The 21,921-nt window shown below is 43.2% G+C and overlaps 2 protein-coding genes across 2 annotated transcripts in view; both read left to right on the top strand.

The window, feature by feature from the left end:
* Nucleotides 1-7,816: 7,816 nt before the first annotated feature.
* TIM50 (Haloacid dehalogenase-like hydrolase (HAD) superfamily protein) overlaps nucleotides 7,817-21,921 on the top strand; it is a 58,459-nt gene continuing 44,354 nt past the window's right edge. The window contains exon 1 of the mRNA XM_087388111.1: nucleotides 7,817-8,279. Coding sequence (XP_087244237.1) covers nucleotides 7,943-8,279 — 337 coding nt within the window. The 5' untranslated portion in view covers nucleotides 7,817-7,942. The remainder of the gene's footprint in view (nucleotides 8,280-21,921) is intronic.
* Nucleotides 17,565-21,880, top strand: LOC147892220 (uncharacterized). The gene is made up of 3 exons (XM_087387961.1): nucleotides 17,565-17,612; nucleotides 21,183-21,245; nucleotides 21,380-21,880. Exons 1-3 carry the CDS (start codon nucleotides 17,565-17,567, stop codon nucleotides 21,860-21,862), a joined length of 594 nt encoding a protein of 197 aa, XP_087244087.1. The 3' UTR covers nucleotides 21,863-21,880.

Below are 21,921 nucleotides of genomic sequence, written 5' to 3'. Positions count from 1 at the left end.
AGAGACAACAAAGACTTACACAATGTCTTTCCTAACATACACTCTCCTACAGCTAGCAGAGACCCAACCAATGGCATGTGCCAGAGTTCTAAATGAGTGGATTTGAGTGGAGGTTGCTAGAGTGGCTGGGGCGAACTCAAGGGGGCAATAGATCCACATGAAGATCTATCTATCCTATTCCATTTATCAATGGACACAGAGTCTCACCTAAGGAGCAACACCCAAATTCAAGTGGTGGTGCCAGATGGACATTACTTGAGCAGTGGCAAAGGTGAAGGGTCGGCAACTGTGTCAACAATGGTTGCACAGGCTATTCCACCAATGGTAACTAGTGCAGTGGAGTAGGTTTTGATGATGGGAAGATAGGTCATGTTTGGCAGCTCTGTGCAAAGGTGGAGAGAGAGAATTGTGCCACCAGCAACTACTTCTTTGACACCGGTGCCATCAATAGCTACAGAGAGCATGATAGTCACTACTATTGCAATAGCACCAATTGTCTAATAGGCCCCAGAGCAGATGGATTCACTGCTAGCTCAGTGGGTGGCTTGTGCCTGCTCAGTTGGTGGCTTGTGCCAGTTATTTGTCATGGATGGCTAGTCAGTGGGTGAGACACCAACGGAAGGAAGCTCACAAACCTACAAAGAGAGGTGGTAGTGCTACACATGGAAGATGCTACATTGCAAGTATAGCTTAGGCGAGCGCAACACTTGGAACCACGGGTGGGACAAGTGAAGGCTGAGGCAAAACATGTCCAACAACTCCACAAGGATTATGCAAGACCTAGTGGGGTGGAATTGGTGTGACACTAGATTGGTGAATTGCCTTGCCACGGTGCCCAGTGATGTGTCGATCAACATGGTACAGCTCGACAAACTTTTGGGTAGCATGCAACTAGATGTGCAAGAAGAATGGAACTCTCAGGTCACATGCTAATGCCATGCTACAGTTCTAGAGATGTGCCTTAGCATTCTTTCAAAAACAACCAGCTATGGATGTGGGTGGTAGGATTGGAGGAGTTTCCAAAGTGGCTGTAGAGAGCGCTCTCACCATCTGCACTCTGAGTGTGCAAGGTACATGTGGCAGGGATGTGGCTAAAGGGAAAGCCATAATGGAACTGACACCTATAGACTGGGAGGCCAAGTATAATGATATGGCCAATGACTTGACAAAGATGGTCAAGCATCAACTACAGATGAGGCGGCATTGTCAGGACCTGTGGGCTTGGTTTGAACTCACTTCACACTCCTCGGCATTGCATATGACACCTTGGTAGAACGATGCAGATTGACTTTTGACATGGTACTTTGCCAAGTACTACACTCCTCTAGTGGACCCACTAGCTTTGTTTCCTCAAACCTTTGAGTGAAGGGCTATAGCGTTGGAGCATGTCGACCTCATTTTGCCTTTTGGGGATATGGTGGTGGAGTAGATGGAGAGGGAAAGGTGGCCAAACTCATGTGCTATTGACTACTTGCAGATGCAGTCGTTGATAGACATTGAGCTATCGACTACTTGCAGCTGTATCTGATGCAGTGGTTGATAAACATTGAGTAAGCACACCATCAAAGCCAAATCACTTGATGATAATAACGGATTGGTGCTGTGCTGCAGCGAAGGAGGTTGTGGATTGGCAATGAGGGAGTAGGTCCCAGTGGCATAGCAGGCGATGCAATTGTAGAAGGCAGAGCTCCTATTGCGGAGGAGGGAGCCAATTCTCCTTAGGTGTAGTAGTGTCTCAAGAGGTAGAAGCTTTGTTAAGGAGGCATGGAGGGTGGATTATATATGAGTTGCAAGCTCTAAAGTTTAGGAATATGTCTCCTCTCCCTTGTAACTGCGGTAATTAACATAATTTAACATTGAAAAGTGTAAGTGACCAGTCCTCCATGGCACATTTTCATAATTATGCTTGCATTCACACTAAATCATAACACTTAAAAACTTAACAATTTAATTAACTTGAACTCAAAAAACATTGCTTCTTATAATCTATGTAGTCATCCAATCTCCAAAATCATAGTTTCAAAATTGTTATTTTGTGTGTGGAGATAAAGGCACAATTTGTATTAACGAAATATAGGAATACAAAAGATAGAACAGCCTCCATGATAAAGGTAGGCTCAAGTCAAGAAGATTCTAGTATGAATCACAGCTAACTACTAAGTCTCTAAAAAATCTCCTAAGATAGGCTACAAGTTGATGCCACCATTTATGCCTTAGCTTGCCGTCCAAGTCCGCCGCCCATGCTAGCAAACACATCATAATTACATCTCCAGGCTTTGTGAACATATGTAATAGCCACCTAGGTAGACTAATAACATTCAAATGGTATCTCCAGGAAATGAAAGTCATGTGTTGCACCAATACATGTAGGTATTTAACTTACTTGTACAAATAACACTTGACAGTTCAGCACCCCCATTAACATATGAATTTCCCTTCATGCCCCCTTCATGGTGTGGTCAAAAGGCGAGCGAGCCTTTCCCTCCAACATTTAATTCCTGTCTTCTTTAGCAGTCGAGAGTTCACCACCTCTTCTCGTTGCTTGTGCATGTTGGATTCTCGCCCACTACCTTTTGCCAAAACACACTCATCAATATATGAGCCTACTTCTCTTTTTAACACCACCTCCTCTATATTGATCAACATCGAGGTCTCTCCTAAAGCCTCTCCCCCTTGGGATTTCTCAACCTCTTAAACCATATCTCACAATCATTAATGAGATTTGAAATTTTGAATGCAAGAGAGGAACTTCAATGCATAGCCAATTGTAGCTCACGCTCACTCTTGGGTATGCATCCCAAGGCCTTACCCAAATGATATCTCCTTTGCTCCTTCCAGAAGTCCTCAAACCCATTTGGTAGTTGTAATCCACGAGTCTGTAACTCCTCTATTAGTGCTTGCCCTCGAAGGAAAATTTGTTCCTAGTTTGTCTCCTCCTTCACAATTTCTTATTGTCATCAAAGCTTTTAGCAGAGACCGTACCTTTTAATATTGCATTCAACATCATGTGCAAAACTTCCTTTTTCCTTCAAAAGACAAGAGATACATACATTACATAGGTGCACAATGACAAGATGCCATTCCTTTATCACCACAAGTATTTGAAGTCCTCTACTAACTAGATGATGCAACATACCTCTCTAGGAAAATTTGGGACTGACACAAAGTATATACGGGAATGAGGCCCTTTTGAGACCAATCATGACCAAATAGTAATTGAAAGAACCTATCTTCATTAGATGGGTTTGCAATATGCAATGTTTCATAGGCCCTATCTCGAAAGTTGCTTTCCAGACTCTCAGAGATTTATTGTATTTTACAGAGTATTCAATCGTAGACAGACCCTCATTGGATATATTCTATGTTGCCTTCTTTACAACATGTGCAAAGTCTTCCTAAGTTTTCAGATTTGCTTATTAATGAATTGAACTTAGACTTTCTTGTAAAAGATGCAAATAGTTAGTTTCATAAAAACATGCAAATAGTTAGTTTCACATGAAAAAGATATACCTTCCATACAAGTTGTGAAATCACCATGGTTGGTGTAGTATACCAAGGTAGCGAACCTACTTTTCTTCTCTTTAGAGCTATCTTAATCTCCACCCATCTTCTGTCCTCCTCAGATAAGAGATCCACAAGGGACGACTTATCTGTTGTCCTGAATTTCTAGGAAAAAAATTCTCATGTGACAAAGTTGGTGTCACATGAGCCTTAACAACCCTGCTAAATAATGTCAATAAGTATAGTTCTCTAATCCATAATAGAAATGGAAATTTTGCAAGACATAAAAGGCACTCATTCGTGGGCTTCAATGCAACACACTAAAAACTTCCTCCCTTTTAATTCTTCCCACTCTCTTGCAAGCTTATTGTCAAATTGCTCATTGATAGATGCCAATGTGGGCCCCCAATCATGCAAACCTCTAAGGGTGCCTCACTTCCTAAGTTGTGAAGGGACACGAGAAAAGGTGCACTATACTCAACATAGCCCTTTGCATTCTTTTGTGATGTAGCATATTAGTCCTCCAATTGCACTTAAGGCTATATGAATAGCCTCATTTGGCAACAATCCACACAAAGGTATTAGTGGGGGAGCGGAATGTTCTTGAAAATAAAGGCTTGACATCATGTCTTGCAGTAGTTCTTATCTTTTGTAAAGCTTGTTTTTTCAATAGAATATGAAGCTTGGCACTCTGTAGTTGTGTCCGCATTGTTAAAGTTTGGAGTTTAGTTCCATAAGCATGCTGCAATTCATGAACAATATTTTTTCCCTTGAGTAAAAAGGTCAAAATTATATTAACATATTAAAAAAATTTACAAAAGATAAATATATGACCTAGAGTATGGATAAGTTGCCAAACTGCATGTGACGCATCCTTGACCCTTCCTTTATGGGATTGAACTTCCATCTTCTATCTTCCTTGGGTTTAGTGCGATGTTCCATCTAGAGTTTCTTACTTCAAATTTATCTCTCCATGAAAAAAATTTACTTATCTTAAGGAATCGATTAAGCCCCTCTTAAGATGAAGAAGGTAAGAAATAGAAGCATGATAAATGCAATGATGAAGTATCATTCTTCTTCCATGTAACTTCACTTCTGAAGTATATTCTTAAATCTACTTAACAATCAAACTAGGATCAACAACAAATGACAATCAATTTTTTTAAATATTTTCTACCATGGAGCATCCTTTGGCATCTAGTGTTGGCTAGGAGTCAACAAAGCGATTGTAATGACATATTTTAGTAGGAATCACAAGGGAACTACCTTGGTTGCTAAATACATGAATACTTCTTTATCAAGGACATAAATGGAAACAACATCCAAAGACAATTTCTATTTTATTAGATCGATTTCATATGTACATTAGTTCAAAGGGGCTTTTTGGAGCAAAAGGATGTGTAGCAAGTGGAAGTAATGTTTATTATATTAATGTTGTAAAATTAAGAGTGAAAGTGGAACTTTTATTCATTATTGTGCTTTCATTTGATTCTCAGTATTTATTGAAATTTGGGACAGCCAAGTCCCCACAAGTACATATAATTGTGCTCAAGGGATCTACCATGAGATGACTTAATCAACAAAAATGCAAAACAACGGATTGGTACTAGAGCATGGTGAGAATTGTGAACAAAGATGATCTAGGAAGTAATAGTGTCATAACTACAAGATATTCATTTCAAGAGAAAATAGACTTGAACACCCAACTATCTTAGATTTAGTACTTGATTTTTGATGATTGGAGTGAAGAATGCTAGCATCAATAACAAAACTATTGTCAAGTATCATAATATGTATCCAAGAAGGCTCGTTAAAAGAAGATACAATGAGAACATGAGTAGATTCTTGCAATGAATCAATGAATTAGAATTACTCAATGGCAATTAGTTCCATGATGATGATGGGTGCCAAAACTAAAAAATGGTTTATTTTCAAGATCTAGCTCTAGATAGTGAAAGAGAAGGAACATAAGCCAAAAAAGACTCAGATTCTTACTTAGCCCTAGAGGCTGCAAATGGCAATGAAGACTTTATAGAAGAGCAAGATGGAACCTGTTATTCAACTATAGCAACTACACCAATGCTAGGATAGATCTAGTACAACCTAATATTGTAGTAAATACAATGGTTATATCAATAATCAAATTCTCAACAAATAAAAACAATGACAACCCTAACTCTCACATTTAAAGATACTCGAGGACATGTGGCTTGCTCAATGATTAAATGCAATTCCAAAATTTTCAAGTACTTACCCACAATATTTGAGGGCAAAGCATTGGAACCGTTACATGGGGTCTGATAAATAAGGCATTTTTGCAAAGGTAAGAAGAAACTATGAAGGAAGATGTTCGGATCTAATTGAATAGTTCGAGGCAAACAAAGTGCTACAAGAGCCACTAGATGAATTGCCTTCCAAAGGCAACACACTTTCTTCCTGATGCTATGTGGACAATCACAATATGTGAAGCAAAGCAACACAATAATCCATAACTAATTGATAATAAAGATAGTGGTGATAAGTGAGATAAGAGCATAGACGGATCACAACGGCATAACAAGAATTTTCCACTTCACAAGCATAAGCAAATGCTTGGACTAAGAGTAGTGCTCAGGTGAATAGTGAGTAAAGCTGCAACAAGCATCGCATAGGCATGAAGATGCAACAGCAAGGTCAAGCCAAAGAAGAAACAAAATGAAGTATAAACAATAAAGAATAGATGTAGTTATAGCCAAGAACTGGCCTAATGGTAGAACATGTGTGTGAGTGCGGTGTGGGTTTGTGTTTGACCACCATCTAGGGCTCCCTGTGCCCATTGGTCCAGATAGTCTGCCTAGTCAAATAATTCAATAGTACCATGGATCCAAACACATAGATAATTCAACTGAGCTAAGTAGAAGACAAGCAAAGAAGCATCAATAATTATAGTAAAAGAAATGGTTGTTTGAGAGCATTAGACAAAGGAAAGAAGCATTGGGATGAAAAGGCATTTTAAATTCAAGCTAGATAAGCATTGACAAAGATTTAATAACTGTAGCAAATCTCTAAATAAATTTTCTCTCCTGAGAGCCTTAATGTCTCTTTGTAAGAGACTTTGGCCTCCTTTAGTCTTAACTATTGTTTGAAGAATAGACTTGTGTTGTGTGTTTAACAAGGCATTTGTTTCAAGAATAAAAGCTATGTTATGGGTTTCACCAAGCATAGCTCTGACTGTTATGGTTCGCTATTGTCCTTATTGTTGCAAGTGCCTTCACAATTTGCCATGCAAGTAGAGTGCAAAAAAATCACGATTCTTGCTTGTGCATATTGCAAGTAGAGTAGGCAAAACACGAATCCATGCTTTAAGCTCTAGCTGCACAACTCCATTCGTCGATCATGATGAGAGTATCTAGGCTTGGGATAGGCTTGAATCACTTTGATGGAAATGGAGAAGTGACTCATGGCATTGTGATTGTAAGACAATAATGACTTTTTGGGATAAATGTTTAAAGGGACACGTTATAGCAACTATGGAAGACGTTATATTGGGTTCATGAGAGTAATTCCAATAATGCATGAATTTATGTTCATCAAAGGTCAAACAGAAATGGCTGCATGAATGGTTACTTGTTGGTAGACCAACAAAGTTGTGGATTCTTTAACTAATCTTGAAGGTTAGGATTGCCAATGCATTTAAATGCATAAGGCATAACTTACATTAGATAACACACAATATCCATTAACTTTGAACCATTTATAGTTGTCAATCAATCGGTGACCAAGCCTTGCGTTGATATAATGCAATAAATACAATGTTAAATAAGCTTAATAATTCAAAAGGGAAACAATGTATCGTATTGCCAAAAATGGCCTTACAAGTCATATAGAACAACTCTTGTACTGCACAACGCTATGTGAAACACAATGCTTAAATGCTTTACTATCACATATCTCCTTTTTAAGGGATAGGAAAGCAGGGAATGATGACACATGACCTTGTCCCCCCCTAAACACATGAAATGATGCCATCCCTAGTTCTTTTGACCCTTAGCAAGGGGTGGGATGGATATCGAACACAGAGGATCACCTTTTCCCATTTGCTCATGAGCTTGGGTTGTTGGCTCTCCCAAGACTCGCTATCCTGCTAGGATTGCCACTTACTGTACATAGTGCATGCGTTCTTAACGTTCCCTTCGGTTTGGCTTACTGTGTTACATGCAGACACACGTTGGAACCACACGAGTGTTAGAGCAAGCGCACGCGAGGACGGCAAGCGCCACGTGTCATAGGTGAGGGCTATGACCTAAATATTCCCTTTATATGCGTTGTGATCCAATATATAATTGCTGCTGTCACCGCCATCGTTGCTGTTTGCAAGCTTCCATTATAACACTACCATGCCATCCATTGCCATAGCCGCCTCCTCTCCACCTTGATTCTTATCTATTTCTTCCCTTTCACCATGACACGCGGATTGCAGCACCTCTGTGCTGTAGCTCGCTCATCCAATTTTCCCCCATTCACCCCCCTCCGCCCTCTCTCTTCCGCAGCTTCTTCATCCCCAGCTGCCGCCGACCCTTCCGCCGCTGGGGCCTCTTCAAATTCAACGCATCACAGCCAGTCTCAAACCGAATCGACCGAGTCACTTTTCTCTTCAACTGCGGGTGTAGAACCCGACGCAGCGGAAGCAGAATCTCAAATTTTGGAGAAGAAGCAGAGCGGATTATGGAAGTTCTTCAAGGTTGTTCTTACCGGATCAATCATAGCTGGAACAGCAGGATCCGCATATGCCACCTATGGTTAGCCCTTTTTCGATTTTGTCTTTGTATGCAAATTGCGTTTTCGTTGTTCCGTGCATGTCCCAATGCTGCAGCATGTCTGTCTGTGTCTCAGTACAGTTATTCACTCTTTCCGAGCGGCTACTAGAGCCTCTTTTTCTTATCATAGAACCCATAAGATCCTCATGGCAATTTCGTGCTCATTTTCAGCCAGATTATAAATGAGGATATTTTGTACATTTTAGGAGTTTTGCTTGGCTTTGATATATTAAATATTCATGCTTCATAGATGTCTCTTTTGATTAATAAGTATAAGAATGGAATCAGAGCAATGATTTATGACAGCTCATTAATATTGTTAAGTCTCATGTTTGGGCTGCATTCGGTGGAAGATGTTGGATTGGTTTCATAGACCAATCCATGCAGTATTGCATGTGCATGATCGATGCCTTATCGAGTAGCACTCACAATGAAACAATTGCGCACTTGTTAGTGGCTAGACAAGACCTTTCTACGCATTATAGGTAAAGGGTCTAGTATACCTTTCTCGGCATCATCACGTAAAGGAATTAGTAGACTATATTGTTGGAAAGGTCACCTCCCCATTTGTAAGCCCCCAAATGAGGAGAGCGTGGGGGAGGGAGACCTAGGGCAGGATGTGCCCAAAGAGAGATTACTTGGATGTGTGGATCTGGGACAGATCTGGGGCATTCATGGTTGGTGGGGTATCCCAAGGATGAAAGGCTGCATCAGGAGCTGCTCATGTGCAGGAAGATGGCAGGGACACATTGTCTTGGATCAGGCCTGGCATGAGGCACTCAGAGGACAGCTTCAGGATGACACAAGGCGTGGAGTCATGGCTGGACTGTGGGCAGGATTGCGACCTGCAACAGACACCAGCAGATGGCATCAGCATGGCGAGCCATATGGCGAGGGTAGTGGGTAGGCGAAGGGCCTGCAACAGACCCTGATGATGGGGCATAGGTTGGCGCAGCAAAAGCAGGGGGAACAGGCACTGACATGGCAGGGGATGGAGCAGCACAAGGCAGCCCATATGGAGGGCTGGTTGGGCTGGGCAAAGCCAGCCAACCAGGCCCTATCTAGGGCTGGCCAAGGGCTCAGCCCCTGCATGGAATCGTGGGCCAGCAAGCCCTGGAAAAGAGAGCCCAGGAGGGCGATTTTGTGGGGCCAGTAAAGGGCCCTATTGGGGCTGGTTGGGCTGAGCCAACCAGGTCGGTTGGGCCAGCTAACCTGGTCTGTCCAGTTGGCCCAGATTGGGACAGACTGGTCGGTTTTCTCAGCAGGCCTTAGGGCCTATATAAGGAGAGGCTCTTGGCCTCATTCATCATCCAACATAGCCAGCAGTTCTAGGGCAGAAAGGAGCAGCAGGGAGCCTACTCTCTGGGCCTATCTATAGGAGGTGAGAGAGTGCAACAAGTGCTGCAGACTTAGCCAGGAAGAGGCTGGACCTTGGCTGTCTTCTAGGGCAGCAAGGTGCTGAGATCATCATCTTCTGGAGCAGCCATTCACAAGCAGGTTGGAGCAGTGGAACAGTTATCTTGGAGCCTACATTCAGGAGGACCAAGGGGACCTGTGTGTTGCAGACAAAGCTTGGCAGGGGCTGCCCACCTAGGCTGATTCACAGGCAGTAAGGTGGAGAAGAACACACTGGATGGAAAGTCTACTTACGCTCGAGGTGGAGCACGCGGGCTCGAGTCTAGAGATAGTTGGCAGATAGGAGAAGGATCTTGTGGTTAGATCAGAGGACCACACCATTGGTGGGACTCTTGATCTATCTCTTTTGTATTGTGTCCATAGTTTTGGACGGAAATATATAAGTTTTGGTGTCTTCTATATGTGGCTGGTTCATTGTCTATTGATGAGTCTGCACATCTATGTGATGCACATTAAGTAAAGAAGTTTGTGATTCCACATCCCACACGCACACCGTGTGAGCTCTTGGGCATTACTATAAGTCTTCCGCTGTGTGTACCTTGTGTTGGCTCTTTTCTAACATATATCTACTCTACACCCAAAGATTAAAGCTTTTAACTCAAGTTCTTGACTCTTGCTACATAATAGTGATACTAGAATATACTTGTTTGATTTCTGTCTCACATGTAGGCCTTGGCTATTTCAATATCGACCATGGGGTCATTTTGTCCATGACAGTAGGACGGAGTGGAAGAAAGGCTTATTGCTTTGACACGATGGGAGAAACTTGGTATCCTCAACTCAACTCTGGAGATTAGCAGTTTTGACGCTTGGTTGATGATCACACCTCGAGTGCAATTGCGTGCTAACTTGCCCATCTTAGAGCACCTCAACATGGTGTTGGCTCCAATGATTGGAAGCCAATGAAAGTTGTTTCAGACAACCTCATTGTTACATGAAGCACACGAGGATGTTCCAATTGTTTCATAAAGAAGGATTTGTTGCGAGCAAGGTGTTCCGTGAGGAGAACACGTGCTCCAACCATGGTTGCGAGTATACTTACATTATGTCGAAAGCCAATGAAAGTTATTTTAGACAACCTCATTGTTACATGAAGCACACGAGGATGATGCATATGGTTTCATATAGAAAGATTTGTTGTGAGCAAGTGTTTCATGAGGGGAACATATGCTCTAACCTTGTTGCGAGTGTACGTGCATTATCTCATGCTAACTCTTATGGACAAGTTTGTCAATGGTGAGGAAAAGGGCATTGAGATAGCATAGAAATAAATCTTTATAATAGGATTACAATGTTGCCTGCCATTGTAGAAGCACATCTAGTGAGTGCCATCCTCTTGTGATTTTGGGGCCATGTACCACTCTTGGTTAAACTGCTCTTAAGTCTCCACCGAGTCTAAAACTCTGAGCAACATGTGTTGTCCGCCTTACAAAGGGATCAAGCTTTGTGCACTAATGCTCAGTCATTGAACTGTCTTCTTGGTGATGCTTGGAGCAACCACCAAGAATAGCTTCTTTACCACCACAACGTTAGCCCTTGGTTCTTCCTTTTGGAGCCAGTCCTCCTCCTTCGATTGATCCACCTTTTTCAATTTGCAATCTTTTGCTGTGTTCCGGCCTATGATAGTAGAAGCATTTATTCTCTTTCTTCTTGGCTCCATCATTTGAACTCCCCTACCTCTTTTGAAGAGTCACCACCTTTTGCCTTGGGCTTACCTTGACAAGCTTGCCCTTATTGTTCGTTGTTCCTTTGCTTGAAACAAGAAAGGCCTTGTCCTCTGCACTGTCGTCCCCCATACTTCTTCTCCTTATCTTCCTCGTGCATGAGCATTGAGCCGAGTGAAAATGAGTGCTTGGATCACTCTGCACTAGTTATTGTAGTTTCCTAAAGCATTGTTCGAAGGGTTTTTCTTAACTAACCTAGAGGCGTGTGGACCGACTCATACCTAGAGGCTCTAGGCCGACTATTTTCCTACAAGACTACCAAAGTGTAGTACATAAACAATGGGACACAATAGGTGTTTTTGAATAATAGAAGGAGATTGTTTACCACAGCCAACACTCCTGTAGCGAAAGAATATGCCTAGGAATCACACAATGCGTAAATTGATCTAACTCTGTCCCTTGCGCACACAAGTGTTACTGAGGTAACTCACAGATGCAAATTTGATCATGCTCATGAAGTAGAATAGCCAAAATGTAATATAGATTGCACATAATGGACAAACCGTGGTACAAAGTGTAGTGCAACTACCACATCTAGCAGTAGGTTGAGAGGCATAATGAGAGAGAGAATGCCCTCTTGAAGTAGTGAGCAGGAGAATTCCCTTGTGAGTTTCAATAAGCTCCCTTCTTTCTCTATATACGCAGCTGCCACCTCATATGGAGTGTGTCATGTAGCTTTCTAGCATGTATTGTTGATGATGGAAGGTGACAATAGGAGGGGACTTGAAACCCTGCGACACATTGGATGCGACGGTAAAGGTAGTGAAACTTGTAGATATCGATGATGTGGAATAGTGGGAGGAGAAGGATGTTGAGGCGCTGTATGTGAAAAATAGCAAATGCGGTGATCCTACACATCCACTTTACGGATACCTCAGAGGAAGCATGGTACATCTTGAAGGATTTGTACAAGAAAAACAACTCTATGAGGGATCCTCAACCTCCAGAATCAACAGTTCACCATGAATGCATGACTACATCATGAGAGTGAAGGTGGTGAGAGATCAATTGGCAGCTATTGGCCATAAGGTGGATCCAGTCTAGCTACCTATGCATTTCAAAAGAGCTTGAAAACTTTGTGATCAGCATTATGACTTTGGTCAAAGCCGCTTACTTTTGGAGAGCTAGGGGCTATAAGGCTAGGGCAACGATGGTCATTGTATTTAGAGTTAGAACCTTGTAGTAGTTGGATGATGGTTATGAGCCATCGCAATGTGCACCTGGTCTATGTGCATTCCAATAGTCGTTTATAGTCATGATATTTTACTTTGAATTTTGAAAAGAGCCAGCAGATGGTAGCTCCGCATAGAGAAAAGTTGCAACAATGCATGCTGAATCATGATGTGTGGCGTGAGCAGATTTAAGGGAGGTATTCATGTCCATTTTGAAGAGACAATTGATTTCTTGGCCAAAATTAAAAGCCCAATCAATGGATCACTAAGGAAGAACGTATTGATGCGGGGTAAATTTTTCATATTTATGATTTTTGTTACATGAGAAAATGTTGTGTGCACAAAAATAAATTAAGCATACAACAAAATAGTTTAACGTTTCTTACTCAAATTTGTGATTCCAAAGTTGAGTTGCATTTCAAACTTTAATCTTATGCCAAGCATCAAAATAAGAGTAGGGAGTTCAAAACTATGAAATCTTGCAACTAAACATGACTTAAAAGAATGTGCCATCAAAATAAGAGTATGGAGATCAAAACTATGAAATCTTGCAACTAAATATGACTTAGTAGAATGTGCCATAAAAACACACAATTTTTTTTGGTCGTCTGTAAATTTAAACAAGTTGTCTAAATTGTAAGAAATAACTCCTTAGATAAATAAAAAATTGGCATATTCCGATGGTTTTACATGTAAGATAACCAATCTCCACATGGAGGAGGTGGTGAGTTTCTTAAAGTCGTGAATCATTTTAGTAATCTCAGCGTGCATGAATGCCTTCTCGTCATTTGTGGAGCCAGCCATGTTAGACCCATCAGGGATATCTACAATTACTAATGAATAATCTCTTTTGGGAACAATCTCTAACATCTTGTCGACTTCTCCAATGATAGCCTTATACAATCTCTCCTTCATGGGATTCGCCGAATGGCAAAAGGTCATCATTTCTTCATTGTCATTAGATATATTTGCTTTCTTTTTCTTGAGCTTGCCTTTGCGAAGCTTGCCCTTTTCTGAGCCCTTACCCTTGCCTTGTGCAACAAAGAAATGCTGGCGAGGACTCTTCTGGTGGTGGAGGCAAGAAGAAGAAAAAATGCTTCTTGTGTGACGAGCTTGGACATTATGCAAGGGATTGCAGAAAAGTCGTCTAAGCAAGAGTTAGAGCAATTGAAGACATAACAAACTTGTCACAGAAAAATAAGAGTGGTTTTTGGTGACGACTCCTAGTGTTGTAAAGATCAGGTATGCAAATCTAGGTAAGTCTATCTTAATGTTGGGAGCCAGAGGTTCTAGGAAACTTTATGAAGGTGGTTGACAGCTTTGGTTGCTCTCACTGTTTTGCTGCGAACAAGGCTGACATGACTCGCATGGAGGAAGTGTCTTTGGAGGGATTCCAAGATCAGGCATCAGAGATGCATAGGGACAATCAAGCTTCTTATGTAGGGTTACATATAGATGTTGTGGGTGCCTTGAAGAGGTATCTGGCTTGTTTTCATTGTAAGCAATTGGATGAGTGGATTCAATGGTATGTATATTCTCTGTGCATTCATTTAGGCTTGTATTGGGCATAGTGTCTGCCTTGTTTTTCTCAGGTATTGAGAGAATGGAGGGCGAAGGCCTCATGGCAGACAAAGGGGGAAGTCTTGTTGCAGAGGCCATGAATGCCCGCTGCATGACTTCCATCAAACAGTGATGACTGCTTCGAGGAGCATGAGTTGTTGACATTGAAATGCTGGGACATTATGCAACGGATTGCAGAAAGAAGAAGGCCAATCAAAAGGAGGAGGATTGAAAGCAAGAGTTAGAGACATCAGTAAACATGCTACAGAAATAGTGGATACTTTCTTGGTGACAACTCCTGCAACCAGCCTCTAATAAAATAAGGGCAGAAAATACACAATTTAGCAAGTATTACTCCACTGGCAAAGCATCCTCTAACAAACAATAACATACGGGAGCTAGAATGAAAAACAGTACACCGATTGGCCCCAAATCAGCTGGCGTCCCTTGCGGTATTTCTTTATTATTTATTCAACTGAAAACAGATTACAACAAATCTTGAATGCTTCCTGTAGGCATCCAGTTCACAGCATAACCTCAGATTTCAGCAATCCAAGCCAATCATGGCTTCACATGCATCTAATTTTAAAGCAAAACCCATCTGGCAAGCTGACCAAACTCCCACTGTAACATCGTCCCACAATCTCAGCCTCAACAGCATCAATCCTTTGGCACGCAAGGCCAGCACTCAGCCATTGGCTGTTACGGTGCCCCTCGATTGACATTGCAATGCACTGCAAGGCACAACAGCTGACCAATTGTAAGAGATCTCACTGCACAATCACCTAGCAAGCAGCCCCAACCTGGAAAATGCCACAAACAAGGTCGTCCAGCCTTCTCTCGCCTGGAATAAGCCCAAAATCACGACGACCAGCCTTAGCATCCATAGCCTGGTCTTTGTTAGAAATCAGCAAAAGATAGGCCAGCCAGCAAAACCACAGCCCAAAAGGCCCCAAAAGCAAATCGTCCAGCCTATAGGAGCCCCGGAACAGCACAAACAGCCATGAATCAGCTCGCCTCAGCACTGGAACACCTCGGGACAACCTATGCAGCCTCAGGAGCAAATCGCCCTGCCCCTCTGGCCCTGCAATCAGCAGGGTTCTACTCCAGATCAAATCGCCATGCTCCTCTGGCCCGGAAATTAGCAAGAATCAGGTCTAGAAGAAATCGCTCTGCTCTCCTGGTTGCGGAATGAACAAGAATCAGCTCCAGGAGAAACCGCCCTGCTTCTCTGGTCCGAAATCAACAGGAATCAGCTCCAAAAGAATTCGCCTTGCTTCCTGGCATGCAGAACAGCTCACAGATCTCCAGAAACAGAATCGTCCTGACCAGAACTGCCCTGGATCAGCTTGTGGGCAGCGAAAGTCAGCTCGCCTCTCTTCCTGGCAGCCTGTTGTACAATGAACTGGGTGATTCCCTCCTCTGGACGCCTGCAAGCGTGCAACTGCTCTCTCTTGGTGTGGGTGCCCCTGTTCCTGGCCTTTGGATACAATTGGCAGATTTTAATCCCAAAATAGTAAATGGATTTCTGCCACTCTTTTGGGGTCACAAGAAAACTACCCCAAGGCACAATTAATACAACACCAAGTGCACAATTTGCCTGGGGTCTTTAGGAATTATGTCCTCGAGCTTGGTACATGTGCTAGGACTCTCGGAATTCCGTTGCCACCAAGGTGCAAGGTATTCAACTGTAAATTCAATTACATTAGAATTCATAAATAAAATTATGTCCTTGTGATGTACCCCACCCTCGATTGCCATCCATTGATTCACATATGTTCGCATGCATGTCAAAACCAACATTGCATATATGATCCGTAGAGTCATGGATAACAAATCATACATCAATGCAAAACACATCCAAGTGACTAGTATATTGGTCATAGAAGTCCCACAACAGTGCTAGAAATTGACCAATAGAGGGTACACACAGCGGAAGACTGATAGAATAGCCTAGAAGCTCACACAGTGTGTGTGGCGTGTGTGGAATCACAAACTTCTTAACTTAACGTGCGTCAAATAGATGTGTAGACTAGTAAATAGACAATGATCCAGTCAGATATAGAAACCACCAAAACAATATATTTTGGTCTAAAGCTATGTAAACAATACAAAAGATAGATCTAGAGTCCCACCATGCCTCTGATTTTACCACAAGGTACTTCTACTATCTGCCAGATATCTCTAGATCATTGAGTAGCCTAGAGGCTCACACAGTGTGTGTGGCGTGTGTGGAATCACAAACTTCTTAACTTTACGTGCGTCAAATAGATGTGCAGACTAGTAAATAGACAATGATCCAGCCAGATATAGAAACCACCAAAACAATATATTTCGGTCCAAAGCTATGTAAACAATACAAAAGATAGATCTAGAGTCCCACCAAGATGTGTTCCTCTGATTTTACCACAAGGTACTTCTACTACCTGCCAGATATCTCTAGATCACTGAGCTCACGTGCTCCACCTTGAGCGTATGTAGACTCTCCATCTAGCACCTTGCTGCCCTAGAAGACAGCCTAGGTTCCAGCCCTAGATGAGCTGTCTGCAGCACCACTGGGACTCCTCTGCCTCCTAGATGTAGGCCTGAGGGAGTGTCTTCTACTGCTCCTGCTGCTCCGCAAAACTTTTGGCTGTTGGATGATGTAAGCCTTGCCAATGGGATCCTCTTATATTACCCAAGCCCCCTCAAAAATATCGACCAGTCTACTGCTCCTGGCCGACTCAGTCTGGCCCTTTTGGCACGCAAAACTAGGCCCTTTATGACCCACAATTCCATGCCCTATTTGGGCCGACTTGGCTGCCCTATTGGCCGACCCAGTGGGCTATATATATGCCCCCAGGGCCAGTCCCTTGCAGCCCTACTTGCTAGCCATATATTGCATCACTTCCAAGGCCTTGCTGCAGGTCAAGCTCCTGCCCACAAACCCTGCCAAAGTATCTTGCCATCTAGGCGCCTACTCCCTGAGATCACTCCGCCATCTAGTGCTGCTCCAGATCTGCCTTTTCCAGACCAGATCCATGCTGTGTATGCATTGCCATCTTCCTGTTCATAGGCTCCATCTGTTGCAACCACCATGGCTCCTCCACAAGTTTGTGAGGTGCTTCCCATGTGGCAGCCCCCTCTCTCTATCTCTTGCCTGGGCATATCTTGCCCTAGGTCTCCCTCCCCCACGCTCTCGAAGCTTAAAGATGGGGAGGTTGCCTTTCTAATAGGCAGATATACTGTCAGCACAGTACCTTGTGTGAAACATATACTGTCACCAAGCGACTTGAAACATGTAGTGTCACCAAGCGACTTCTAGACATCTGGGCCTGTCCGCGACAAGGAGGCGGAGGTACTATTAGGCAATACTATGGACCTGCGCCCTGCTGAAACTGAAGGATCCTCGACCAATGTCGGCTCAAGTTGAAAAGCTTCAACATAAAGCTGCAAAAAGTGGGGTACATTTGCCAACTCCCCCTCCTCCAACCACTCCGCATGTAGTGAATAATAATTTTTAAATTTCACCAAATAGTGACGTGATACTTTACCTCGAACTTTTCTTTCCTTATGCTGCAGGATCTGCTTAGCTCATCCATTTCCTCAACCTCTGACAGTTCCTCTGCAAGCATGTCCTCACGAAGAGGACCATGGAATGGTTTCAAGAGACTCACGTGAAAGGCATTGTGAATTCTCCAACCATCCGGTAAGTCTAACCTGTAGGCCACTTCATTGATCTTTCCAATGACCTTGAAAGGCCCATAGTATTTTAAGCTCAGCTTAGGGTACAACTAGTGTAACCGGAAAATGTGTTTTGGGCAGTAGAAACGTGAAGAAACGTTTCTGCCTGCCCGAAACGTGCGAACCTTAGAATGTTTTTAAAAATATAAATTATATAACATACACTATTTTTATCATTATATAAAATGATATATATAAAATACACTAATTTTACACATTTCTAGACGAAACGCTTTTCAAGATCTTGAAACGTTTCTTGAATGATTGAGCTGAAGTAGCCACGGTTGCATGATGTTCTAACCATTGAGCTGGTTTGTGAATTGCATATGCTTGTGATGTTTATGTGCAGCCCTATTTTGCTTCTCTTGGGTCTTTAGCTTGACCTTCTTCTAAGTTTCATCCCAATTCTGCACAAACGTATCCGCTTCAAATATTTTATCTTTGGTATGTAATACGGGTGGGACTTTCTTCCCCCCTTCAACAATCTGAAATGGAGCGTTGCCTATGGCAGTATGCACTGTATTGTTGTATGCAACTCAACCCAAGGTAAATACTGCGTCCACTGACTCTTATGGTTAGAAACATTGTTCCAATTATGTGGAGGGAAAGAAGAATGTGGTTGCCGATACTTTGTCGAGGAAGCCACAGGTATCTTCAGTCTCTATTGCTTATCATGATGCATTGGAGCCCATGAAAGGCTAGTATGCTGAGGATGCAGATTTTGCCTAGATTTTTTATCAATTGTCAGATGAACATAGACAAGAACATTATGCTCTTAAGAATGGGTTTTTAATGATGCATTGTCGCTTGTGTGTAACCAAGCAGTTGAGGGCCAAAGTGATCACAGAGAGTCATGCATTGCCATATGTAGGACATAGGGGCAATAGTTGCACGAAACGGCTGTTTCGTGGCCGGAAACGAAAACGGCGTTTCGTAAAACCTGCTTTGCCCTAACCCTAAAAACGTGATTTCGCCGTGTGGCTTCATCTTTCGCCGCCTCCCGCCCATTCCACTCCTCCTGTGCATCCTTGCTGCTCTCTCCACCTTCTCTAAGCTCTCTCCATCCCTCCATCCTTTGCTCTTGGACTCTCCATCCCGTTTTCCTTGGACCTCCATCCTTCTCTCTCCATCTTCTTCATCCTTTGCTCCATCTTCTCCATCCTGCAAGCTGCAGCTTGGCAGCGTGCTCTCCAGACTCCATCCCTCCATCCTTCTTCTCTCCATCCTCTCTTTAATCTTACCTGTAACCTCTCCATCCTCCTCCTCTCCATCCTCCTTCACTTCTACCTCTGATCCTCCAGGCTCCTTCCACCTCTCCATCCTCTTTTACCTCTGAGCTCTCCATTCTCCTTCTACCTCTCCATCCTTTCTCACTTGTGACCTCTCCATCCTCCTTCTCACCTCTCCATCCTCCTCAATGCCGAGAGATGCTTATTGGGTCCATGTCTCCCTCCTGGATAGTTATAAAGGAGGCGGTGGCTCCAAGAAGTGGAGATGCAACTATTGCGGCATAAGCAAAACGGGGTCTGTCACACGGGTGAAAGACCATCTAGCAGGTGTTCCCAGCAAGGATGTAGGACCTTGTGAGTTCGTGCCTACTCCAGTGAAAGGTGGCCTAACAGAATGGAAGCGTGTGCGTATGGCAGCCTTGGCTGCAAAAAGTGGAGGACAAGGGCTGCAAGATGAAGAAGAGGCTGCTGACACTGAGCCATTGGATGATGCCAGCACATTGGGTTCTGCAAAGAGAAGTAGAGGGGCATCAACTACATCGAGCGCAGGTCCTAGTGCTACAAGAACACCCTTGCCACATGGATCAATTAGTGTGGATGCTAGTGCGGGAAAAGAGGATCACTGCAAAGGTCTAGCATTCAAGCACGCTTACAAAAGCAAGCAGTGAAGGAGGCCACTAGTGAGCTCACAAAGCTCTTCATACAGTGTGCAATACCCTTTCATGTGGCGAAGACTACACGATGGAGGAAGGCCGTGAGAGCCGTAAGCCGCATTGAGTATGAATGGGAAGGGCCTACATATGAGGCCTTGCGGACAAGAGAGCTAAGAAGAGAGAGGGAATGTGTGGAAGACCAAATGAAGCCCTTGAAAGAGACTTGGAAAAAATATGGATGCACACTCTTATGCGATGGATGGTCAGATGCACGCAAGAGGAATGTGTACAATATTTTAGTGTCTTCTTGCAAGGGAACCATGTTCTTGAGAGCCATAGACGCTTCCACTGCAAGTACAGTGATTACAGGGTTGTATATTTGGGAGCATTTATGGGCAGCCATTATGGAGATAGGTGTTGAGCATGTGGTGCAGGTGGTGACAGATAATGGCAGCAATTGTGTGTCAATGGGTGCCATGTTAGAAGATGAGTTCCCTAAGATTGTGTGGACACCTTGTGCCTCACATTGCCTTGATCTTTTGATCGAGGACCTAGGGAAGATACCTTGGATTAATGCCATCTTCTCCACAGCCCGCAGTATCGTGAAGTTTGTCACGAAGAGACCCAAAGTCCTTAGCATCCATCGGGCTTACAGTGACCTTGAGCTATTGAAACCTCCAGCCACAAGGTTTGCTTACATGTTCATAGTGGTGGAGAGGCTTGTGCGAGTGCGCCAGGGCTTGTTGCGCACGGTTGTGTCTCGGGAGTGGGGAGATTGGGATGATAGAGGCCAAGCAAAGTCTATCAAATTTTTTCGCATGATCATGGACGCTTTTGGTGGAATCAGGCGGAGGCATTAATCAAATCGATTAATCCTATCTACACGGTGCTTCGCATCACGGACATGGAGGGAAGCACATTAGGGCTCTTGTACGAGTTTATGGACAAGATTGGAGAGGCCCTCAACAGAAACATTTCCCTATCGCCTGATAAGTAAAACTTTTTACTTTTGTAATATGCATAATTATTGCAGTTACTAAATTGCAATTTGTTATCATGAAGCCTCGAATTTTCAGATATATATTATGTATGTACTATTATCTATAGTCTATGAATTTTGCATGCATAATGCATTCTAATTTCTTGTGGCATGATTTAGGGTTGAGTCCATCCGTGCTATATGGAATAAGCGGTGGAATTGGTTCCACTGCCCAATCCATGCTGTGGCACATGTATTGCATCCGCTCTGGCGCAGTCAAGAGCAATATGAGAATGACGAGTTGGAGGAGGGGATGCAACAATATCTACAAAATTGGACGGGTGGTGACTTGGAGATGCAACGAAGAATGGAGGATGAACTTCTATTGTTCCGCAATCACAGCCTCTCCTTTGGTCGACCTATGGCTAGGCTCCGAGAGAGACAACTCCTGTCTCCTGGTGGGAGAAATATGGCAACTGTACTCCTACTTTGGTAAGAGTCTAAGAGACAAGTTCCAATGCCACTAGTAGCTTAGTCGTTAAGTAATTTGAAGTTTTATCTACTACAAATATGTTTAAAGTTATCAAGTTCCTGATACTTATCTCTGCTTAATTGGCTTATGGTAGAAACACCTTGCTATACGTGTTCTCTCACAGGACTGCAGTTCCGGTCCTTGTGAGAGGAACTGGAGCACTTGGGCCCTCTTTCACACAAAGAAGAGGAACAGATTGAGCACGGCTCAATTGGAGCGGTTGGTGTTTTGTCATTGCAACCTTCGTCTCCTTGAGTTCGCCGCCGGCTGCCCCGAACCTCGCCAAGTGAATGTAGACAAGGTGGACGTGGAGAAGATGAAGGCCATACTAGATATCCCACGGGAGGAGCTGGATATATACACCATGTTGTATGAGGAGCTGTCAGCACCAGCACACCACACACGATCATACACTCAACCATCTGGAGATGGTGCTAGTACTTCAGTTGCACCCGATGGTCCTGATCCTGATGTTGATGATTCTTCTTCAGACAGTGACACAGATGCCTCAAGCTTATCTGAGGACGCAGAGGATGACGATGACGAGGAGTCCATGGATGATGCAGATGATCAGTAGTCCTGCTGCTTTTTTTTATATCATCCATGGGTGCTTTTATTTTGAGTCTTGCATGAGTC

This window comes from Dipteris shenzhenensis, chromosome 17 (assembly GCF_047967505.1).
Source record: "Dipteris shenzhenensis isolate YYH24624 ecotype China chromosome 17, Dip_SZ_1.0, whole genome shotgun sequence".
NCBI lineage: Eukaryota > Viridiplantae > Streptophyta > Polypodiopsida > Gleicheniales > Dipteridaceae > Dipteris > Dipteris shenzhenensis.
The sequence above is the reverse complement of the archived record's forward strand: the minus strand, read 5'-3'. Positions and strand labels throughout refer to the sequence as shown.